The sequence below is a fragment of the Sander lucioperca genome, chromosome 18 (genome assembly GCF_008315115.2).
Source record: "Sander lucioperca isolate FBNREF2018 chromosome 18, SLUC_FBN_1.2, whole genome shotgun sequence".
NCBI classification, from domain to species: Eukaryota; Metazoa; Chordata; class Actinopteri; order Perciformes; family Percidae; genus Sander; species Sander lucioperca.
In genome coordinates, this window is record NC_050190.1 from 31,135,493 (window position 1) to 31,160,674 (window position 25,182).

Consider the following 25,182-nt stretch of genomic DNA (forward strand, 5'->3'; position numbering starts at 1 on the left):
AATGGGCTTCCGTAGTTGTCCCCTCTTCAATTTCTTCCGGAAGAAACAGCATTGCACGAAGGGCGGAAAATAACAACACGATACTGCATACTGTCACAACTCAGAAACAACCAAACAGTTTTCAGTTTTTTGTGGTTTTGCTTGGCCACAGAGCTACTTCGCCTCTCCATGCTGCTGTGCCGGGTTTCGGCAGTAAGCCAGACGCTAGCGAGATGGGGAAGGAGGTCACACCGGGGAGGCGGCCTCCTCCACCGTGCTCTCTCCTTCAGCTCCAGCCGCGGTGTGAGTTCAGGAGAAGGCAGCGCTCAGCCAGCAGAGGCAGTCCCTGCTCAGGGATTGTATCGGGACACAGTGCTCCTTCCCCGGACTGAGTTCCCAATGAAACTAACTGGACAGAAGCTGCTGGACCGAGAACTCCAGATACAGCAGGTACGACGAACGATAGAGGCCGATCCTCTACATAAAAACCCATTAATTTCCCCCTGCTCGTTGACAGCTGGACACATTGTAACACATGACTTAACATCTTCTAACGTTACATTTCTTTAGGGTTCATTCCTTAGTTCGGCATGCATCAGATGTTTCGAAAGGCAGTTATTTCCTCCTTTCCCCTCAACAGACAGGCTCCGTTCTAGGTTATGCACTCTGAAAATAATGTCTGACTGACAGATCACGGCTTAAATATTGACTTAGGTTTGGTGATACCTAACTAAGTGACTTATCACCCTCTAGCGGCCTGTGTATACATATTTTGCACAACTCAAATCTAGCTATGTACATTATCTTGATATTTAAGCACTGTTACAGATAGCTCCATTTTAATAATGTTTTGATTTTGACACATGAAAAATATAAATACTTTCTACTTTTGCAGGAGTGTGGATTTGCAGATTTGTACTCCTGGCAAAGAGAGAGGAAGGCCAAGAAGGAGTTCTGCCTACATGATGGACCCCCATATGCCAATGGAGACCCTCATGTAGGACATGCACTAAATAAGGTGATTAGTTAACAGTGTGCTTGTTGTGTTTCAGTAATTCTTTTGCTTTTATGGTGCGTTATAAAGAATAATAATTATGACTTATTATTTGGCTGCCGTCGACACCTGCAGTAGCATTTAGTCACTGCTGTAAAGTTCTAAGCTTTCTGATGGCAATGACAGCTCAAACACTGCCAAAATCAACATTCAATTCACTGTTGTTTGGTCCAGATCCTGAAAGATATCCGTAACCGTTTTGAGATGCTGAGGGGGCGGCAGGTCCACTACATCCCAGGATGGGACTGCCATGGTCTGCCCATCGAGCTGAAGGCTCTGGGGGAGATGGGGACGAGCGACCTCGGTCCCCTGCAGATCAGACAGAAAGGTAAAGATGGACAGAAACTGGATGAACGTCTGTTATTAGATTTGCACCTGCTGTAATGTTTTCATTCCATTCAGCGCGGGAGTTTGCAGAGGGGGCCATAGCTCGTCAGAAGGCTGCTTTCCAGCGCTGGGGGTTGATGGCTGACTGGGACAAGTGCTACTACACGTATGATGGAGCCTATGAGGCTGCTCAGCTGAGAGTCTTTCAAGAGATGCACAGCAAGGTGGGCAATGATATGCTGTTCAACAAACCTTTGTTGGCAATAGGAACATTAGTAGTTATTGCAACAATGTAAAAGCAACAGGAAGTTACAGTAGCACAGGAATGGGATTTGGATATTATTGATTGTTCTCCAGACAGTTTCATATTTTTAATATATTTTTTTTGGTTCTTCAGGGGTTCATCTACCAGGACTACAAGCCAGTCTTCTGGTCTCCTTCATCAAGGTACTGAGTTAGTATGCTTATGCAGAGGTTGCTGCATAGATGCATCAGTATGTTAATCTATTGTATTCTAGATCAACATATGTTAACTGCTTTTGCTCCTGTTGTGTGCTTTATTCCTGTCTCTGTGCCTGTATAGAACGGCCTTAGCAGAGGCAGAGTTGGAGTACAACCCTGAGCATGTGAGCAGAGCCATCTATGCCACATTCCCCCTGAGCACACTGCCACCGGGGATAGCCTCAGAAGGTAATACAAATGCGCGCACACACATACAGGTAATTGAGGTTTTAAACACCTCTGTGCCGGCTGTGGCTGGAGGCATTATGTTTTTGCGGACATACAGACTGACGTCCGTTCCATTCTTGTATACGTGATGTCTCGGGACCCCCAGGAGGGAATTTCTTTTTTCTTTTAAATGTTTTACAAAGTCTTTGACTACATATACTATGAGTCTGGACAGACATGGATGTAAACTGCAACTTGTTTATTTGGCGGAGGCATACAACTGTTAGGCGGTAATTCTAGTTAGAAAATATTGTACTTCTGACCAGGTGCGAAATCTATTAACAGTGTATGGGTGTACGGTTTGTGTACCTCAGCAGGTTTGGAAGGTGTCTCTGTGTTGGTGTGGACCACCCAGCCCTGGACCATTCCTGCCAACCAGGCCATCTGCTACATGCCCAAAGCCCAGTAAGTGTCTCTGCAGAGATGGCTCAGCTCTCATTAATCTATGCTGTACCTGAGGATTACTAGGAGCTAAGTGGGGCAACAGCACAGTCTTCTTGTTTTGTGTTGTAAAGCACTTCGCAATTTGGCTGATTGCTTTATAGAGTCTGACCAATACTAGGTTTCTGAGGCAGATACCCATGTCAATATTTAAGAGTTAAAAAATCCAGTAAAAAAAAAAAAAAACTTTGTTTGTCTTAAATTAAAGGATAGGTTAAAAAAACACGTTGGTCTGTAAAGCAGTCAGATTTCTGGTCTTAAAGGTCCTATGACATGCTGCTTTTTGGATGCTTTTATATAGACCTTAGTGGTCCCCTAATACTGTATCTGAAGTCTCTTTTATATAGACCTTAGTGGTCCCCTAATACTGTATCTGAAGTCTCTTTTATATAGGCCTTAGTGGTCCCCTAATACTGTATCTGAAGTCTCTTTTATATAGACCTTAGTGGTCCCCTAATACTGTATCTGAAGTCTCTTTTATATAGACCTTAGTGGTCCCCTAATACTGTATCTGAAGTTTCTTTCCCAAAATTCAGCCTTGGTGCAGAATTACAGCCACTAGAGCCAGTCCCACAATGAGCTTTCCTTAGGATGTGCCATTTCTGTGTCTGTAGCTTTAAATGCTATTGAGGAGGAGAGGGGGGGGGGGCAAGGTGGAGAGTGGGGGTGTGGTCTTGACCAATTGCCATGCTTCGCTCGTTTGCAAGCCATGATGTCTCTCTCTCTCTTTCTCATGGGTGGGCCAAATTCTCTGGGTGGGCAAAGCAGAGAAAGGGGAGGTAACCTTTCCCCTTATGACGTCATAAGGGGAAGATTCCAGATCGGTCCATCAGAGCGTTCATTTTCTCAAAGGCAGGGCAGGATACCCAGGGCTCGGTTTACACCTATCGCCATTTCTAGCCACTGGGGGACCATAGGCAGGCTGGGGGAATGTTAAAAACCCTCATAAAGTGAAATTTTCATGCCATGGGACCTTTTAAGCTTTCATCGTTATATGTCTTTATTCTAAAGAAGGCCAGTGATAAAATGTTTGACTAACAATACAGATTATGTCTGTGATATGAATGTGGTACCAAATGTAGTAAAGGCAAGTGCCTTGTTTTCTGTTTGCAGGTACTCTGTGCTGAAGAGGGCAGACAACTCTCAGCTGCTGTTGGTGGCCACTGAGCGCACAGCCAGCGTGGCAGCGCTGCTGGGCACACAGCTGGATAGTGTAGCCACCTTTACAGGTCACACACACACACACACACACACACACACACACAGAGGTGGCTTGTCAGTTACAAACGTAACCATGCCCCTGTCCTTCTGTACCAAGGCTCCCAACTTGAGGGTGGGATCTGCAAACATCCCACAATTCCTGACAAGGAAGTGCTGCTATTGCCAGCCAATCATGTGACTATGGCAAAAGGAACAGGATTGGTCCACACAGCGCCAGCTCATGGCATGGAGGATTACAGCGTGGCTTCACAGTTTAAACTGTCTGTGGTACGTTCGTGGTATTTTTTTTTTTTTTTACAATGACATCTGTGATAATTGATTAATTGTTTCAGTCATTTAGCAAGGAAAAAAGTGAGGCATGGCTGACATGATACGGTTAACAGTTTGCATGTTTTTCTTCTACTAAAGGAGTGTATGGTGGATGAGGACGGCAAGTTCACTGAACTGGCCGGCCCTGAGCTGCAGAATCTGTCTGTTATGAGAGAAGGCACTGACAAAGGTACAGCATAATATATGACACAATAAGATACTTACTTAGCCCATGTGGATGTGTGAGTGCCTTGTTTTTCATGTCTTTCTCTATGTTTTTTGTTTTCCTCTTTCATGTTTGTGGATTGGCCTGTGTTAGTGATCTCCATGCTGAAGGAGTGTGGGGCTCTAGTGAAGGAGGAGCAGTGTGTCCACAGCTACCCGTATGACTGGAGGACGAAGCAGCCTGTCGTCATCAGGCCCAGCAAACAGTGGTTTATCAACACGGCGTCTCTTAAAGACAAGGCCAAGGTAAAGCTGGAAGACATGTTATGGTCAGACTAGTTTTTGTCAAGCTCCTATTTCATTTCCTGGGCGGGAAATATAGTCTGTTTCTGGTGCACATAAGGTGGTTCCAGGAAGGGATGTGGTTTATGTTTCAAGTGAGGGACTTACTTCACATTTAGAGTTTGTCCCAAAGGGAAAAACAAACCCACTGTGTGTGTGTGTTTGTCCAGGAGGCACTGCAGAAGGTGCGTGTTTTGCCCGAGTCAGCGAAGGGCAGCCTGTTGACCATGCTGGACAGACGGACGTACTGGTGCATCTCCAGACAGCGAAGCTGGGGCGTCCCAATCCCAGTCTTCTACCACAGAGAGACTGGAGAGGCTCTCATCAACAAGTAAGCTGATACACACCACATATGCAGACAAACTGCATCGTACACATGCTCGGATACACACACTTACCACATGCCCACATTTCTAACATGTATATATTTTTATTTTACTTTTTTAAGTATTTTATTTTCGTTTTATTTTTTGTATTGCTGATTTTATTTCTTTGCAGTCATGACATGTTTTTGTTCCCGGTTCAACCATGTAAAGCACTTTTGAAAAATGCTGTATGAATAAAGTTTATTATTATTTATTACTAAACGTTCCTCCTGTCTCTGCAGACACACGGTGTCCCATATAGCAACGCTCTTCAAAGAAAAGGGCAGTGACTGTTGGTGGGAGCTTCCTGTTGAGACTTTGCTGCCAGAAGCTGTGCTCAAGAAGGTCAGTATACTGTATGTGTGTTAGTGTACATGTGAGGGTGAGATTAAGTTAGGAACGAGTTGTGGGGTGGAACCAGCCTTAGTGACACATCAGATGATGTTAGCCATGGTAAGGGGTAATCCTTCTCTAATATGATGCATATTATAATTATGAACGCTTTTTGGCAGGAGTAGACACTAATTACTGAGAGCTGTTTGGCATTAATGAAGATTTGTATTCTTAGTTACCTCTCTACTGTTCATCTTTAAAGGTGCCCTGCTGCACAAAACCCTTTTTACTAGTATTTTTTTTTATTTATTTTTTTTGCTATGTGGTGAATGTGAAAATGAACAGCTACCTCCTCTGTCAGCTCTAGCCACTGAAAAGAAATAAGCGGAGAAATCAGGCCAATTACAAAAGACTGGTCAGTCTGACGTGGTGTTGCCTGAGCTCATTACTATTCATGAGCTCAACCAGTTGCGCTGGGTAAAGGATGCTGATAGCCTGTCTCTCATTGGCTAGCTGTTAGCCAATCAGAGTCAAGCAGCTTAGCACGTTGAATATTAATGAGAACTGGCACAAATCAAGCTGAGTCTTCCTGCAGGCTTTCTATACCATGCTAGAATGACTTGAAACAAGGTAACCAAGGCATTTTTTTTCCACAAAAAATGTTACAGAGTTCATGGTAGAACTTCAGACATTACCACAAAGTAATGAAATATGTGTGGCAGGGCACCTTTAAAGAAAAGGCCAAAAACCCTGAATACAAAACTGAAGATTCTCACTCCGCAGGACATCTTTTGTGTGGGCCTATTGATTGTTTGTTCTACAAAACGTTGAAAGCTATAACAAATCGCTACGTTAACCAGAGCTCAAAGAGATGCCTTTTGAAATAATAAAAAAAAACAAAAAAGGCATATAATTGAACAGTAAGTAACACAGAAAAAAAAAATCATTCTCACTTTAAAAACGCTGTGTAAATGTAAGTGTTAAAAGCAATAGTTTTATTTATTTTTCTTAATGAATAAGCTGTAACATATTTCATATCCACACCGAATAGAATTACTGGAAGTAATGTGAAATGATTTACCCAATAACAAGTCGAACAATTATCTCCCAGCTCTGCAGAAGTGTGGCATTTTAAAGGTGCTCTAAGCGTTGTTGGGGGACGTCACTTCTTGTTGACGTCTGAAGTATTGTCAAACAAAACGGAGACTAGCTCGTCCCTTCCTCCTCCTCATCCCATCCCCTCCCCCTAACTTCCGTGCACTAACACGCCAACTCACACCCCCAAATCCTTCTTGTCGGTGATTGGCTGGAACACTGTTTGTTATGTTTGGTGGTGCAAGTTGGCACACTTTGTTTTTGTTGCCGTTTGTAGAGCCTGGGCTGTCTACAGAGACCGCGTTTTTTTTTTTTTTTTTTACAGTGTTCATGGGACAGGCAGCTCGCGGATAGTGAGGAGATGTTTGCTGTATGTGACAAAAAATGTGGTAGCCTAAAAAACGCGTGACATCGCTTAGAGCACCTTTAAGTCTTCTGTAACGTATTGTTTTGGTTAACACCTCTGATAAAGCCACTGTACACTACTTTCCCAGCAGGCAGACAAAGTTATAGCAAATAGCCGGTGGACATAGTGGAACAACTTCCAGCTAAAGACGGATATTTTTGTCAGGAGTTTCAGTTCTTCTGCCCTCCCTTAAAAAGTAATCATTGTAGCGTTAAATGTGATTATTAATATTGTCATCAGTTTTCTGTTGGCCAACTACAGTCGTTCATCCATTACTATTTCTTTGTGTGTGTCTCTATCAGAGTAAAGCAGGTCCAGTGACTGACTACGTTCGGGGAGAAGATGTCCTCGACATCTGGTTTGATAGCGGAGCTTCATGGGCTGCCGTACTGGAAGGTACATCTGAAATGACTTCAATCTGTCCTGTTATGCACATCATACTAAGTACAAATAGATTTACTTAATTTTGTGGGAATCAGCATCTGTGAAACACTGTAAATTCAAATGAACCCTAACACTAAGACACTATTACTTGGGTTTCTGATAGAGATATGTGTGATTGTTGAAAACTGATGTCCATAGCTGCAAAATGCTTTAACTGCTGCTTACTTCTATAAAACTGATGCTTTCTCATCCAGTTTTTCATAATCTACAAAAACGTTGATATTTGTACATCGATGTGATGATGTCGCTCCTTCACACTTCTTTCTCTCCAATGACACTCATCAAGGTTGTTCTCAGAATAGAAGCAGTTAATTCTCCAGCTCACTTCAATGACTGCCAGCTTTCAAGATGCCTTTAATCACCTCTCCCTTCATTAGTTTTATTGTAGAGAAAGCTACTTACACTTGCCTTACACAGTCTACTCATTAAGTTGCTTTGCAAAGTGTATTGTAAGCAAAAGCAGTAGTTTGCTGACCACACACCTGGATTAGAAGGCAGTGCAGCCTCAGCATACTATTACCAGGCTCACCGTGCTAGGTGTCTGCAACGCAGCATTAGTAGAACATCAGACAATACAATCAGTGAACACATTTATATTGCAGATACACTGCCAGAGGGACAGTTCACCCCAAAATCACAAATGCATATTTTTCCTCTTACCTTTAGTGCTGTTTATCAATCTAAATAGTTTTGGTGCAAGTTTCCCAGTGTTGGAGATATAGGCCGTAGAGATGTCTGCCTTCTATCAGATATAATAGAACTAGATGGCTCTCGGCTTGTGATGCTCAAAGCCAGAGGCTCGTGGTCCGACACTGCTAGCTTGTGGAGATTAGTTTATAGCTTACCAATACTGCTAGCTGACCTGAGCTAACGTTACAGCTCAGCGGAGGAGGGCACCATTAATGTTTACATCGTGGGCTGTCACAAGCACAAGGCTCTTGTCCATGAGTACACTTACTTCTGCGCTGTGATACGGTTGGCAGGTGTAGTTCGGTAGAAAGAAATGAGTTCCTACATGAAACTGCTCCCAACCAGGTCTGTGGATTATCTTGAGTAATCAGGTCATGATTTCTGGAAAGAGTCATTACTGTTGAGTTTTTCAAATACATTTTTTTGGCGCTTTGAGCACCACAAGCCGAGTGCCATCTAGTTCAATTATATTCGAGAGAAGGCAGACATCTCTATGGACAATATTTCCAACACTGGGCAACTCACACAAAAACGATCTCGATTGATAAAACACTACAGGTAAAAGGAAAAAATATGTATTTTGGGTTTAACTGTCCCTTTAACCTAATCTTGCAGTAAGTCTTCAAACAATACATACCGAAATGTACCAGTATGGGAAGAAAAGCAATGTGTTTTTATCTACAGCAGTAAACTGTTCCTCTCCACAGGTTTGTCTAGTAGCCTTATAAAGAGGCAGGTTGTGAAAAATCACCTGTTTACCTGTTCTGTGGAATTTTCTAGACACAAGTACTATTTTCTTTTAGCCATGCTAGCGGTGTGACTCTATGGATGGCAAATAATAATGTGTTAAGTAGGGCTGGGCAATATATCGATGTTATATAGATATCGATATATGAGGCTAGATATCGTCTTAAATTTTGGATATCGTAATATCCTGATATGACACAAGTGTTGTCTTTTCCTGGTTTTAAAGGCTGCATTACAGTAAGTAAGTGATGTCATTTTCTGAACACACCAGACTGTTCTAGCTGTTCCATTATTTGCCTTTACCCACATAGTTATTATATCAACATAACTGATGATTATTTATCAGAAATCTCATTGTGTGCATATTTTGCGAAAGCACCAATTGTCAACCCTACATTATCGCCACAATATCGATATCGAGGTATTTGGTCAAAAATCTGGGGATATTTGATTTTCTCCGTATCGCCCAGCTCTAGTGTTGAGGTGAAATGAAAACGATTTTAGGTGAAGTTGTCATTTGTTTGCTTGTGAATCAGAACACAAGATCAAATGACTTGCTGAGGTGGACCTGTTCAATGTCGCTGTTTTGGCTGTGTTGTCATTTCCAGAGGAGAAGGACAGAGACACTGAGGAGCCTGAGTCACGTCTCAGCTGGCTCCCTGCTCCGCTTCGCAAACCTCGGGTCACAGGTTATTTGATCATCCGCCTACCGGCCAATACAGCTGCCTCTGTCTTCCAATGTCTTTGGCTCTCTCTGTCTGTCTTTCTCAGACATTTTAACTCCTCTTGTCTCAGTCTGCTTGTAAACGTTCTCTAATACCTATGTTAGTCAAGACATCCGTTTTGCCAGATGAGCATCTCTCATCTTCACTCTACCACTGAACAACACAGCACCTCTCCAGTGTCTAAATACTGAAAAATAGACGTTCAGTCCAATTCAGTGAATTGATTGATACTCTTCATAGTGCATTTAAAAATGCTGTCAGGAGTATTTATATACCAAATGTGGAAGTAGGAGACTACGAGGAACTCAGACAGCATGAACGCCAACACCTCACTTTTATCCTCCTCCTCTCTTTCTCTCTGTGGCAGTTTGTTTCTTTTTCCAGGAATGGCCCAAACTCTGCACTTCTTTGCCATTTGTTTTGTCTGTGGATTGGTTCAGGATAGAGATAGATGAGGCTGAAAGTTCTTTGTGCCTGTGATGCCATGGCTGCAACACCTGTCTTTCAGATAGCTGTCTCTCTGTAACCATCTGGAGTTAAAATAGATAAAACGGGCTATTTGGACAAAGCACGGTTATTGAGTCTACTTACTGACACTGGCTGGTCTCTCTAGACATTTCACCTCTGGAACAGTCTTCACATGCACTAACTATTTTGTTTACCTAATATTTTAGAGGCATGAGTGTAAAAATGATTTACCTCTCATTTTTCTACAACTTGCTCTCCTCCAGAGTCAGACTCCAGGGCAGATGCTTATGTGGAAGGGAAGGACCAGATTGGAGGCTGGTTTCAGTCCTCGCTGCTCACCAGCGTAGCCGTCAGGAACAAAGCACCTTACAAGTGAGTGACCTATCCACTTTTATTTTTTAATTTTTTTTATTTAACCTTTATTTATCCAGGTATGTCGATTGAGAACAATTTCTCATTTGCAACGAAGACCTGTCACATTCACACAGTTCCACATTCATACCTGGAAAGCTGCCCAGTACAACCACAGTCTGATCTGCTGGCCACTGAGCAGCTCCACTGGAGCCGTTGGGGTTAAGGGCCTTGCTCAAGGGCACCTCAGTGGTGGTAATGAGGGAGGGAGAATCGCTGCTCTTTCACTTTCCCCACCCAGATTTTTATCCTGCCGGTCTGGGGATTGAACCCACGACCTCCTGGTCACAAGCTCGCTTCTTTAGACTCTTACTGTGAGCTATATCTAAATGACTGTAAATCACTGTTAATACATTTACCAGATACATAAAAAATGGACTGAATTGTAACTTACATTGCAATACAAATGATTGGATTGTAGTGGATACACATTTTAACATGAATAAATAGCGTTTAAATGAAAAAAAGCATCCGGTGCACATTGCTTTCCCAAGAATACAAAAAGCTTGTGATTGGTCATAGATGTAAGGAAAAGAAGCCTTAATACTTAATTGTCAAGGACAGTAAAGTCATAAGAGGGTCCAAGTGTGCGCATATCAAGGCAAAATAAATAAATAAATAATAATAAATGATTTAGTTGGAGTCTTACAGTGTGTAGACCTCCTGTGTGCCCTGCACTTAATGACAAAAAAAATACACATTTTTTGAGATCATAGTTTTGTGATGTTTCAAGTGCTACTCCAGCAATTTTCTGTTAATGCACTTCACCTTTTTTTTTTTAAGTTGGGGCACTCACAAGAGACAGATGAAAAAAAAAATGGTTGAAATTGAAGCAGCAGAGGCAAAGATATTCTGACTTCCAACACTTGATCCTACATCCCATAATTGTGCGAATGCTGATTCAGCAGCGCTTCGTTGTACTGTACTATGACTTTTTTTCGACTGTTTTCGACATACTATACTATGACTCTTTTTGAGATACTATTCTATGACTTTTTCATGACTTTTTTTCGACAAACTACAATGACTTCTTTTGTCATACGTACCAAACTATGACTTTTTAATGGCTTTTTTTTTACATACTATACTATGACTTTTTTCAACATATTATACTATGACTATTTTTTGACATACTATATGACTTTTTATCACTCTTTTCGACATATTATAATATGACTTTTTAATGGCTGTTTTCGACATTTCGACTTTATTTGGTGGCTCAGGGTTAGGGTTGTACATTTCACTTTCCTCCGATGATCTCAGTTAACAAACTAGTAAACTGTATTAATAATATAAATTGCTGGATGTCCAGAAACATTTGGTGACATGTTGGTTCAGTGGTTAGCACTGCTCCAACTAGCACTGGTAGCACTGCAGACTCTTAACTGGAATTGTTGGGTCTTTGTAAATTATAGAGTGTGGTCTAGACCTACTCTATCTGTAAAGTGTCTTGAGATAACTCTTGAAATTGAATTGAATTGCACTTGGTTCAATCCCCAGTCCGGGCTGGGCCTTTTCGTTTGGAGTTTGCATGTTTTATGACTTTTTTCAACATACTATACTATGACTTTTTTCATACTCCAACACATACAAATATCAACTAAAACATATTTTTTGGGGCCAAAATCATTTTTTTTCATTGAAAAACTTCAGTCACACTAGTCTCTCTTGCAATATTTTAATTTTGCTGATAGAAGACATTGATGTGTGTTTGTGTGTGTAGGTCTCTGGTGGTCCATGGCTTTGCGGTCAGTGAGAAAGGAGAGAAGATGTCCAAGTCACTGGGAAATGTTGTGGATCCTGACGCAGTCATTAATGGAGGGAAGGTAAGGTCAGGGGAGAGATGATGAACCCTGCGGCGAATCGTCGGATAGCTTTTTTCTGGTCTGAAAGGACCCTTAGTAAGGCGCAACTAACTTTGTTTAAAGACTCCATTTGCTCTAGAAGCTTCAGGTATTGCAATTTTGAATACTGACCATCCTAACTACTTTAAAAATACTAAGTACTTTTTGTTTCTCCTACACACTTTTTCCTCACATGTCCCGTCCTTTTCAGGACGCCACTATGCCAGCCTACGGGGCAGATGTGCTACGTTGGTGGGTGGCTGAGTCAAACGTCTTCTCTGAGGTTCAGATCGGACCTACTGTACTCAACTCAGCCAGAGACAGCATCAGCAAGGTACCAGTGCAGTAAGGACATGGTACAAGTGACATGGTTATTTTCTACAAATGATACTCACTGCTTTCACACTCTGTTCTTACGTCTCTCCCAGTTAAGGAACACTCTGAAGTTCCTGCTCGGCAACCTGCACGGTTTCGACCCACGTGTGCAGGCTGTGGACCCCAAAGAGATGCATTACATTGATCAGTACATGTTGCACCTGCTCCGCGAGTACAGCATCAAGGTGTGTTTTGGTGTAGAACTTGTTCATCTCAGTCCAAGCAGCATCAGCTGCTGGCTGAAATGAGGCTACCTGTGTGAAAGCCACTGAAGTGTGTACGTGTCTGCAGGTGACGGACGCCTACAGTGAGTTTGATGCCGGCAGGGCCATCCGTGTCCTCCAAGCCTTCATCACCAGAGACCTCTCCAGCTTTTATTTCAGCATCATCAAAGACAGGTACAACAAATAACCCACATTTGGTTTAGCTGTGCTTGTATTCTTCCAATGGCTTCACTTTTCCTTGAAGTGCTCATATTATGCTAATTTTCAGGTTCATAATTGTATTTAGAGGTTGTACCAGAATAGGTTTATGTAGTTTAATTTTCAGAAAAAAACTTGTTGTACTGCACATTGCTGCAGCTCCTCTTTTCACCCTGTGTGTTGAGCTCTCTGTTTTAGCTACAGAGTGAGGCATCGCACTTCTGTTCCATCTTTGTTGGGAGTCGCACATGCGCAGTACTCATACTGCAGTTGCAGTTACTAGTTGCAGAGTATGAGGGCGTGCCATGCTAGCAGCTAGATGAGCATTATAACGTGTGTTACAAAGTGACACAAGTTTATCACGGAAGTAAAGGCTGGACTACAATAGAGCTGTTTGGAGCAGTTTGTGAACAGTGTTTTCTGTTGGAGATGGTAAGTCCCTTTGGGGTGGACTTTGGGCTTTTTCACTTTGTGAACCTATAACGTGCACAAAAAGATATATAACACAATAAAGGAAAGGGGAAAAGCCAAAAAGCATAATATGAGCACTTTAAGTGTTTTTTAAACTCCCACATCTCTTTGTCCTTCCTTGTCCCACCCTCCATCTATATCTTTATGTCTGCCCCTTTCAATCAGATTGTACTGTGATCCGGAGGACTCTTTGGGCAGAAGATCATGTCAGACCGTTTTAGAGGAAATTCTGGATGGAGTGACCAGATCAATAGCTCCCATCCTGCCACATCTAGCCGAAGAGGTCTATCTACATGCACCAGGGCATGACGGTATGTGTCTGTTGGTTTGTGTTGTGAAGCTATTGCGACGTTAACTCCGTATAACTGCATGGGTTTTCAACCACACAGTCTCTGTATATATTTTTTTATATATACAGTATGTGTTTGCTTGCTAAGTATTCATCAATTGTAATTGTTTCTGCAGGAGAAGAAACATTGTTTAAAAGTGGCTGGATCAAAAGCAGCTCTGTGTGGCGGCGTCCAGGATTGGAGGAAGCAGTTGAAGGAGCCTGTGCCATCAGGGACTCCTTCCTGTCGTCCATTCCAGGCAAAAATGCAGCTCAGTACGACCTCACTATTGCCATTGAACCCGGCTTGCTGTTTGAACTCATGGAGGTAAATCAAATGGTGTTGGCAAATCACTATACAGGGTTCTCCCTACCATTAAGGCTTAGGCGGAGCACTCAAGCCACCACCTAAATGGAATGAATGTAAAATCCATGTGGGCATCAAAACTAACTAACGTTAAATGACTTTTCTCAGATCTAATGATTGTAGTTGGTCCCCAGTGGACTTCTTTAGTAAGTTTTGCTTTTTGAGTGTTATTTATTCATTTTCTGCTCTTCGCTTTTCAAACGTTTTAGACACAGATATGGTAATAATAATGGTCCAACATTATGTGAAATTATTATTATATATATATTATTTTTTTATTGAAAAACTTAATTTTTTCTTTAGTGAGGACCCCTTAACCCTCTGCCAAATACTTGCACCTAAGTCTTCCACAAACCTAGAGAAAACCTTGCTATACATGGTTTACGTAAATGCAAGAGTCGACAAAATACACTGAAAATTACCTTTTATATTTGTATATATTCATATGTTCAAATGCTAAGGCAATCCACCGTGCCTTGAAATGACTGATTTTTATAAATATAGAAATAGTTATGGCAAAGCTTGAAGACTTCCAAACATTATACCTCATCAGTTCCAGAGTGCTAGAATCATGCACACATAATAGTATATATTATATATAATGTATTATAAGATATGATAGAAATGTGCCAAGTAAATGGGTCTGCAATGGGTTGTTTGCCTACATAACACTACATTGATAAATTATCTGGCATTTACTGTATCATAGTTTAAGAGGTGTAACATATTTTGCACTGGTAATGTAACGCATGTTTACATTACTATCAATATATAATAAATAGATAAGTACAAATATATATAAAATATGCTACACCCATGTTTCAAAGGGACTGCATAAATACAAACTCGTACCCTCCTCCACTTCCCTGCCAGTCTCTACAAGATGAAGCCACCTCCACCTCCTCCCAGCTGGCTGAGCTGATGATGGTAGCGCGGGTCAGCCTGACCAGTGAGCTACCCCGTGACCTGCCCCCAGACGCCCTGCTGAGCCACGGCACCTTCCTCATCAACCTGGAGGGTGAGAAATGTTGACACTAAGATAGTGACGTAATGGTGCAGTAGAGTTTGCGTCATGTCCTTTCTCCCAGCAGACAGTTCCATCTGTCAAACACAGGTGTCACTAAGAACATTGCCAGTGTCAGGGCCCTGTGCCTGTGCCCACTATGGCAGTAAAGCAGCAGCTTTACTGCCATAGTGGTACCTAAATGGAACGGAGCCATTGTTGCCGCTATTAGTTACCCATGCATGGGGCATGTATCATGAAGCAAGATTAACGGGTTAGCCAGGGTTCTTTGGGTTTTCTGGTATGAAGCCGGCTCCTTTTTATTGGCGTGCATCACAACAGCCCGGCCCAGTATAATTATGTCAGAGATAGAGAAAACGTTTCTGTTCAACACACAATGGTCTATACTATTGTGGACAAAAAGTGACTCAATATGTGTGTATGTCTATGTCCTGTCAGGTGGCGTTATCCGTGAGGACAGTGCCTACAGTATAGCAGCGGTTCCCACCTCTGCTGCCCGGTGCCCACGCTGCCGCCGCTACACTGCTGATTCTGCAGACTGCCTGTGCCCACGCTGCCAGACCGTCGTTTCACAGGCTAACTGACAGGCCACACGTGCTGTCACCATGACGACCAGCAAACATCATCTCGGCTGTTTTGTTTCTCTGCTCTGGGTGAAGTTCCTCGAGGGCTGAATAGAGACCAGGATTTACAATCCATGTCTCCATCACCTGAGAAATGTAAAACTGACTCCAAATCAGCTGCTGCTTTACTAAGGTTTTCTTTCATTTATTCGACTGTCAGTTAAAAGAACCTGCAGCTTGGCACATGGTTGGCTTTGGGAAAGAAAGGCCTAATAGCAGATAACAACGCATACTTCACTAAATGTGCTTCAGGCTTCACTGTTTTATGCACTCCCACACTTTCCTAGAACAGCAGGTGTGAACTCTAAAACCAAAATGTCTAAGTCAGCCTTGGGTCCCTTTGCTGTGGCATGAATGCAGTGCTTATACATTTGATCTTGTACCACCAAACAATGTGATAAAGCATGAGCAAGATTGTGTACTGTATGTATAGTTGGGAATTGAAGATATTGACTTGTTTTGTCAGTCTAGAAGGAATGCCATTCAGGAGGCTTATCAGTTGTTTTTTTTAAATGTGTAACTACATGGAAAAAAAATTGATTACAATGAGTGTCACTATGTGACAACGGTAGAGAATTTATATTGGCTGTGGGTAAGTTCTTGTGAATGTTTACCTTTGTATAATAAATCCTGTTCCCTGTAAACTTTCCCATAAAGTTGAAGGTGTATGAAAAAATGTAATAAATTATAAATAAATGGAGTTTTAGCTCTGAACATGTTATGAGTGTCTGCTGAATTAATCAAGTAGCCAATAACACGTCATCATCTCAACATAAACGTCTAAGCTTTTGAGAAACATCTTTATTCTGCGAAGGATCAGTCCAGTGGGAGCAAAACGTACTATACTATACTCAACGTACTATACTACGACTTTTTTGACTTTTTTCGACATACTATACTGTCTTTTTATGACCTAATATACTATGACTTTTTTCGACATAATATACTATGACTTTGTTTTTACTTTCTTGACGTACTATGACTCTTTTCAACATACTTATACTATGACTATATTCGACACGCTATACTATGACTTTTTGTCGACTTTTTTCGACCTACTATACTATGCCTTTTTATGACATAATATACTATGACTTTTTTTTTTTACTTTTTTCGACATACTGTACTATAACTTTTTTCAACATGCTATACTATGACTATTTTCAACATACTACACTGACTTTTTTGACATACTATGCTATGACTTTTTTCAACAAGCTATACATAATGATTATACTGACTTTTTTCAAGTAAGTACCATGACTTTTTTCGGCATACGACTTTTTATGACATACTATACTATGACTTTTTTCAACATACTATACTACGAATTTTTTTCTGACTTTTTCTACATACTATACTGTGATTCTTTTCAACGTACTATACTATGACGTTTTTCAACATACTATGTTTTGACGTTTTTCAACATATTATACATACTGATTATACTGACTGTTTTCAAGTAAGTACTATGACTTTTTTCGACTTACTATACTAGGACTTTTTGTCAACTTTTTCGACGTATGATACTATGGCTTTTTTCAACGTACTATACTATGACTTTTTGTTGACTTTTTTTGACATACTATGGTTTTTTTCAAAGTACTTTACGATGACTCTTTTTGACCTACTATACTATGACTTTTTATGACATAATATATTATGACTTTTTTCGACATACTATACTATGACTTTTTTTTTTACTTTTTTCGACATACTGTACTGTAACTTTTTTCAACATACTATACTATGACTATTTTCGACATACTATACTATGACCCTTTTTCGACACAATACAATTACTTTTTTCAACATACTACACTGACTTTTTCGAGATACTATGCTATGACTTTTTTCAACAAACTATACATAATGATTATACTGACTTTTTTCAAGTAAGTACCATGACTTTTTTCAACGTCCTATACTTTGACTTTTTTCGACATCTTATACTATGACTTTTTTTTTACTTTTTCAACATACTATACTATGACTTTTTTCGACCTACTACACTGTGACTTTTTAGACATATTATACTATGACTTTTTTCAACATACTATACTATGAATTTTTTTCCGACTTTTTCTACATACTATACTGTGACTTTTTTCAACGTACTATACTATGATGTTTTTCAACATACTATGTTTTGACTTTTTTCAACATTTTATACATACTGATTATACTGACTTTTTTGAGTAAGTACTATGACTTTTTTCGACTTACTATACTAGGACTTTTTGTCAACCTTTTTGACGTACTATACTACGACTTTTTTCGACATACCATACTATGACTTTTTAGACTTTTTTCGACATACTATACTGTCTTTTTATGACATAATATACTATGACTTTTTTCAACATACTATGTTTTGACTTTTTTCAACATATTATACATATGATTATACTGACTTTTTTCAAGTAAGTACTATGGCTTTTTTCGACTTACTATACTGTCTTTTTATGACATACTATACTATGACGTTTTTTAACATACTGTATTTTGACTTTTTTTCGACATACGATACTATGACTTTTTCTTGACTTTTTTCAACATACTATATTGACTTTTTTCAACATACTACACTATGACTCTTTTTTGACATTCTATACTATGACTTTTTTCAACATACTATACCACGTCTTTTATTCGACATACTGTACTATGACTTTTTTCAACGTACTATACTATGACTTTTTTCGACATTATACTATGACTTTTTTGACTTTTACTGACTTTTTTCAAGTAAGTACTATGACTTTTTCCGACATACTATGCCATGTCTTTTTTCGACGTACTATACTATGACTTTTTTCGACATTCTATACTATGACTTTTTTCAACGTACTATACCACGTCTTTTATTCAACATACTGCACTATGACTTTTTTCAACGTACTATACTATGACTTTTTTCGAGATTATACTATGACTTTTTTGACTTTTTTCAAGTAAGTACTATACTATGACTTTTTTCGACATACGATACTGTGACTTTTTCTTGACTTTTTTCAACATTCTATACTGACTTTTTTCAACATACCATACTATGACTCTTTTGAACATACTATGAAACTTCTTGTTTGTTTTTTCGACATCAGTTTTTGTCGACATACCATACCATGTTTTTTCAACATACTATACTGTGACTTTTCTTGGTCTTTTTTCGACATACTATACTATGACTTTTTTTGGACATACTATACTATGACTTTTTTTGACTTACTATACAATTACTTTTTCGACATAATTCAATTCAATTTTATTTATAGTATCAAATCATAACAGGAGTTATCTCGAGACACTTTACAGATAGAGTAGGTCTACACCACACTCTATAGTTTACAAAGCCCCAACAATTCTAGTAATTCCCCCAAGAGCAACTGTACTATGACTTTTTTTCAACATACTATACTATGACTATTTTTGACATACTATACAAACTAGTTATACTGACTCTTTCAACATAGAACGCTTTCAACATACTATGACAATCAATTCTTTAACTTGGACCATCTGGGGACTTGAACCAGCAACCCTCCGGTTGCCAAGCCACGTCCCTACTGACTGAGCTACAGTACTGTCTCTTTTTTGATTTTTTTTCAACATACTATGAGTTTTTATGACTTTTTTCGACATACTTCTATACTATGACATTTTGTCGACTCTTTTCGACATACTAAACTATGACTTTTTTTGACATACTATACTATTACTTTTTATGACATACTATACCATGACTTTTTTCGACATACTATACTATGAATTGTTGTTGACTTTTTTCGACATACTATACTATGAATTTTTGTCGACATTTTTCAACACACTATACCATGACTTTTTCAACATACTATACTATGACTTTTTTTTCCGACTTTTTTCGACATACTATACTATGACTTTTTTCAACGTAGTATAATATAAGTTTTTTCAACATTCTATATTATGACTTTTATCAACAAACTATACATACTGATTTACAGACTTTTTTTAAGTAAGTACTCTGACTTTTTTCAACATACTATACATACTGATTTTATTCAAGTAAGTACTATGACTTTTTTCGACATTGTATACAATGACTTTTTTAACATACTATACTGTCTTTTTTTCGACATGCTATACTATGACTTTTTTTGACATATTATACTATGACTTTTTCGACATACCATACTATGACTTTTTTCGACATACTATGCTATGACTTTTCAAATCTTTCAACATACTATGACATTTATTCGACTTGGTCCTTCTGAGGACATGAACCAACAGCCCTCCGGTTCCCAAGCTAAGTCCCTACTGACTGAGCTACAGTACTATGTCTTCTTTTCAACTTTTTCAACATACTTTATGACTTTTTTTCGACTTTCTTCGCCATACTATACTATGATTTTTTTTATTTCATACTAACAAAGAAGGAATGCCACAAACAACAATTTTCTTTTGGAATATTTTATTTACAGAACACCAACCACATGACTTTTTTTATTCAAAATACTATGCCTTTTTAATCATTTTTTTCTTCGTCATACCATACTATCATTTTTTTTTCGAAAAAATTTACTATGATTTTTTATGACATACTATACAAACTGATTATACTGACTCTTTCATTATATGACTCATTCAACATACTGTGACAATTATTCAACTTGGTCTGTCCGGGCACTTGAAGCAGTAACCTTCCGGTTCCCAAGCCAAGTCCTTACTGACTGAGCTACAGTACCATGTCTCTTTTTTGACTTTTTTCAACATACTATACAATGACTTTTTTCAACATACTATACTATGACTTTTTTCAACATACTATACTATAACTATATTCGACATACTATACTATGACACTTTTCGACATACTATACTATGACTTTTTTTTGATATACTAGATAATGACTTTTTTTCGACATACTATACTATGAATTTTTTGACATACTATAATGTGACTTTTTATTCTACTTTCATCGACATACAATACTATGGCTTTTTTCTACTTTTTTTGACATACCATACTATGACTTTTTATGACATACTATACTATGACTTTTTTCAACATACTATATTATGACTTGTTTTGACATATTATACATACTGATTGTACTGACTTTTTTCAAGTAAGTACTATGACTTTTTTCAACATACTATTCTATGACTTTTTGTTGACTTTTTGTTGACATACTATACTATGACTTTTTTCAAAGTACTTTACGATGACTCTTTTCGACCTACTATACTATGACATTTTTTGACTTTTTCGACATACAATATTATGACTTTTTTTATCACTTTTTTGACATACTATACAATTACTTTTTTCGATATATTATTCTGACTTTTTTATCACTTTTTCGACATACTATACAATGACTTTTTTCGATATATTATTCTGACTTTTTTATCACTTTTTTGACATACTATACCATGACTTTTTATCACTCTTTTTGACCTACTATACTATGACTTGTTAAACATTTTTTCGACATACTATACTATGACTTTTTTGACATACCATGCTGTAACTTTTTTGTCTTTTTCAACATACTATACTATGTCTTTCTTTGACTTACTATACTATGACTTTTTATCTATTTTTTTGACATACTATACTATTACTTTTTTCAACATACTATACATACTGATTTTGTTCATCACATCCCCAACCGGGTCTGGCCGAGGTTTCTTCCTAAAAGGGAGTTTTTCCTCGCCACTGTCGCATTAAATGCTTGCTCTTGGGGGAATTACTGGAATTGTTGGGACTTTATAAATTATATATCTGTAAAGTGTCTTGAGATAACTCTTGTTATGATTTGATACTATAAATAAAATTGAATTGAATTGAATTGAATACAGTATGACTTTTTTTTCAACATACTACATTATGACTTTTTTGACAACCTATTCTATGACGTTTTGTCGACTTTTTTCGACATACTATACTAAGATTTTTTGTCGAGTTTTTATGACATATTATTCTATGACTTTTTTCGACATACTATACTATGACTTTTTTTCTGACTTTTTTCAACATACTTACATTCTAGATTATGACTTTTTATCAACAAACTATACATACTGATTTTACTGACTGTTTTTAAGTAAGTACTATGACTTTTTTTCGACATACTATACTATGACTTTTTTTGACATACTATACTATGACTTTTTTTGACATACTATACTATGACTTTTTTTTTGACAAACAATACTATGACTTTTTTATCTTTTTTTTCGACACACTATACTATGACTTTTTTCAACATACTATACTATGACTTTTTATCACTCTTTTCGACATACTATACAATGACTTTTAAAAAAGAATTTCGACATACTATACTACAGTATGACTTCTTTATGACTTTTTATTTCATACTATAGGCTACTAACAAAGAAGGAATGCCACAGAGCAAAATTTTCTTTTGGAATATTTTATGTACATAACACAAAAGACATGTCATATGACTTTTTCAACATACTATGACATTTATTGGTCTTGGTCTATCGGGGGACCTAAACCAGCGACCCTCCGGTTCCCGAGCCAAGTCCCTACTGACTGAGCTACTATGCCAGGACTTTTAATTTTTTTTTTACATACTTTACTATGACTTTTTTGACATACAATACTGTGACTTTTTATCACTTTTTCCGACATACTATACTATGAATTTTTTTGATATACTATTCTATGACTTTTTCATGACTTTTTTCAACAAACTATACAATGACTTTTTGGATATACTATACTATGACTTTTTTTCGACATACTATACTATGACTTTTTTATCACCTTTTTCGACATACTATACTATGACTTTTTTTCGACATACTATACTATGACTTTTTTTGACATACTATACTATGACTTTTTTATCACCTTTTTCGACATACTATACTATGACTTTTTTTCGACATACTATACTATGACTTTTTTTGACATAGCATGCTGTGACTTTTTTGTCTTTTTTCGACATACTATACTATGACTTTTAATCTATTTTTTTGACATACTATACTACAGTATGACTTTTTTTATGACTTTTTTTCCACACACTATACTTTGACTTTTTACGACAACTATACTATGTCTTTTCTATATTTTTTCAACATACTATACTAGGACATAATTTACAATCATCCGCAAATATCAAACACATACAAATATCAACTAAAACATCTTTTTTTGGGCCAAAACCATTTTTTTTATTGAAAAACTTCAGCCACACTAGTCTCTCTTGCAATATTCTCATTTTGCTGCTATAAGATATCGGTTGTGTGTTTGTGTGTGTAGGTCTCTGGTGGTCCATGGCTTTGCGGTCAGTGAGAAAGGAGAGAAGATGTCCAAGTCACTGGGAAATGTTGTGGATCCTGACGCAGTCATTAATGGAGGGAAGGTAAGGTCAGGGGAGAGATGATGAACCCAGCACCTGAGTCTTCCACAAACCTAGGGAAAACATTGCTATACATGGTTTACGTCCACAAAAGACACTGAACATGACTTCATATTTGTATATATTCATATGTACAAATGCCAAGGCAATCCACCCTGCCTTGAAATGACCAACTTTAAGTATTTCAATTGTTAAAGTCTTTTTAATCCTGACAATACAGAGTTTACAATAAAGTGGTGAAGAGCAACAGAAACATCATTCATGGTATAAAAATATATCAGTAGAATTGCTTTGATTTCTATTATAATTATGTCAGAGATAGAGGAAACGCTTCTGTTCAACACACTGACACACCAATGACTGGAGATCATAGTTGCATATTAAATGTGCACATTGTCGGACACATTGTGAATTACCTTAGTAAATTATTTTGGTCATAGAGATTTGCCAAGCTGTAACTTCAGGCCTTTTTTAAAAAATCTGCACTTTTCTTCTCTTTGTTGGCAGCATTAAGATACTTACTTTAACAGTTGTAAGTGTTGATATTAATTCATATTCATATCACTCTGTTCATTACAACATAAAAAAGCACCAAAATGTTACTATTCTAGACTAGTGAACTTGTTGAAAATGCCTACCATATTCAGGCATATTCAATAATTCCTGAATTAAGTTATAGCCTTATTTGTATATTATATCTATTGTTTCAAGCAGCTTCTAATTCCATTTTAGTTGTGTGATTAAATTATATATATTTTATCTCGCTGAATATCACTTTCTGCTACTTTTTGCATGAAACGTCATATTGTTCTGATGATGTTGCTTGTAATTAACAACTCCTCTTCTTTCACATGAACATGCTGACTGATAAACCCAGCTTTAACTGACCCAAGCGATAACCAGCTACGTGATACCGGTTATCCAGGATCACTAATGGTAGGCTCAATGAAGCTACAGAGCCAGACCTAGTTGAACTTGGGCAAATCAAAGTGTCTGTAGTGAAAAAGGTCTATACTATTATGGACAAAAAGTGAGTAAGCGATGACTTCCAATATGCTCAGTATGTGTGTATGTACTGTATCTGTCCTGTCAGGTGGTGTTATCCGCGAGGACAGTGCATACAGTATTAGCAGCGCCAGACACAGGCTAACTGACAGGCCACACATGCTGTCACCATGACGACCAGCAAACATCATCTCGGCTGTTTTGTTTCTCTGCTCTGGGTGAAGTTCCTCGAGGGCTGAATAGAGACCAGGATTTAACATCCATGTCTCCATCACCTGAGAAATGTAAAACTGACTCCAAATCAGCTGCTGCTTTACTAAGGTTTTCTTTCATTTATTCGACTGTCAGTTAAAAGAACCTGCAGCTTGGCACATGGTTGGCTTTGGGAAAGAAAGGCCTAATAGCAGATAACAACGCATACTTCACTAAATGTGCTTCAGGCTTCACTGTTTTATGCACTCCCACACTTTCCTAGAACAGCAGGTGTGAACTCTAAAACCAAAATGTCTAAGTCAGCCTTGGGTCCTTTTGCTGTGGCATGAATGCAGTGCTTATACATTTGATCTTGTACCACCAAACAATGTGATAAAGCATGAGCAAGATTGTGTACTGTATGTATAGTTGGGAAATGAAGATATTGACTTGTTTTGTCAGTCTAGAAGGAATGCCATTCAGGAGGCTTATCAGTTTTTGTTTTTTTTAAATGTGTAACTACATGGAAAAGAAATTGATTACAATGAGTGTCACTATGTGACAACAGTAGAGAATTTATATTGGCTGTGGGTAAGTTGGGTAACGTTTAACTTTGTATAATAAATCCTCTTCCTGTATGAGAAAAATGTTATAAATTATAAATAAATGGAGTTTTAGCTCTAGACATGTTTTTTTTAATCTTATTTTATTACTTCTAGTATATTTCTTATATATATATATATATATATATATATATATATATATATATATATGGTTTGTGTGTAAGAAAGTATGTGTGTTGTCCTTGGTAACTTGCTACTTGCTGCTTGTAACAGAGTAATTTCCCAATTTGGGATCAATAAAGTCTATCTATCTATCTATCTGAGTGTCT

The 25,182-nt window shown here is 38.2% G+C and overlaps 1 protein-coding gene and 2 long non-coding RNA genes across 7 annotated transcripts; 1 reads left to right on the forward strand and 2 right to left on the reverse strand.

The window, feature by feature from the left end:
* iars2 (isoleucyl-tRNA synthetase 2, mitochondrial) lies at positions 1-24,558 on the forward strand. Of its 5 annotated transcripts, XM_031321316.2 has the most exons (25): positions 1-429; positions 875-997; positions 1,208-1,361; positions 1,436-1,584; positions 1,758-1,807; positions 1,944-2,050; positions 2,404-2,494; positions 3,644-3,759; positions 3,849-4,018; positions 4,160-4,250; positions 4,380-4,531; positions 4,738-4,898; positions 5,175-5,277; positions 7,069-7,162; positions 9,256-9,336; positions 10,104-10,212; positions 11,975-12,077; positions 12,307-12,429; positions 12,524-12,655; positions 12,762-12,868; positions 13,529-13,674; positions 13,829-14,019; positions 14,932-15,076; positions 15,521-15,657; positions 24,239-24,558. In XM_031321316.2, exons 1-25 carry the CDS (start codon positions 169-171, stop codon positions 24,245-24,247), a joined length of 3,105 nt encoding a protein of 1,034 aa, XP_031177176.1. In that variant the 5' UTR covers positions 1-168; the 3' UTR covers positions 24,248-24,558. The 5 variants fall into 5 exon arrangements, with proteins under 5 accessions (XP_031177176.1, XP_031177174.1, XP_031177177.1 ...); XM_031321314.2 differs by lacking the exon at positions 24,239-24,558 and having other exon boundaries at positions 15,521-16,424; XM_031321317.2 differs by lacking the exon at positions 24,239-24,558 and having other exon boundaries at positions 2-429; positions 2,407-2,494; positions 15,521-16,424.
* LOC118493745 lies at positions 142-830 on the reverse strand. The gene is made up of 2 exons (XR_004895730.1): positions 540-830; positions 142-456 (listed from the first exon to the last, which is right to left on the reverse strand). It is a non-coding gene; the product is annotated as an uncharacterized LOC118493745 (long non-coding RNA).
* Positions 12,072-24,242, reverse strand: LOC118493746. The gene is made up of 3 exons (XR_004895731.1): positions 23,158-24,242; positions 14,391-14,424; positions 12,072-12,104 (listed from the first exon to the last, which is right to left on the reverse strand). It is a non-coding gene; the product is annotated as an uncharacterized LOC118493746 (long non-coding RNA).
* Positions 24,559-25,182: the final 624 nt, after the last annotated feature.

Excerpts from the sequence above, each read along its gene's own strand:
- iars2 (XM_031321316.2), top strand. The coding sequence starts at position 169 with ATGCTGCTGTGCCGGGTTTCGGCAGTAAGCCAGACGCTAGCGAGATGG. Across the intron at positions 2,051-2,403 it reads ACCGGGGATAGCCTCAGAAG|CAGGTTTGGAAGGTGTCTCT; the intron begins GTAATACAAATG and ends TGTGTACCTCAG. Across the intron at positions 14,020-14,931 it reads TGCTGTTTGAACTCATGGAG|TCTCTACAAGATGAAGCCAC; the intron begins GTAAATCAAATG and ends CTTCCCTGCCAG.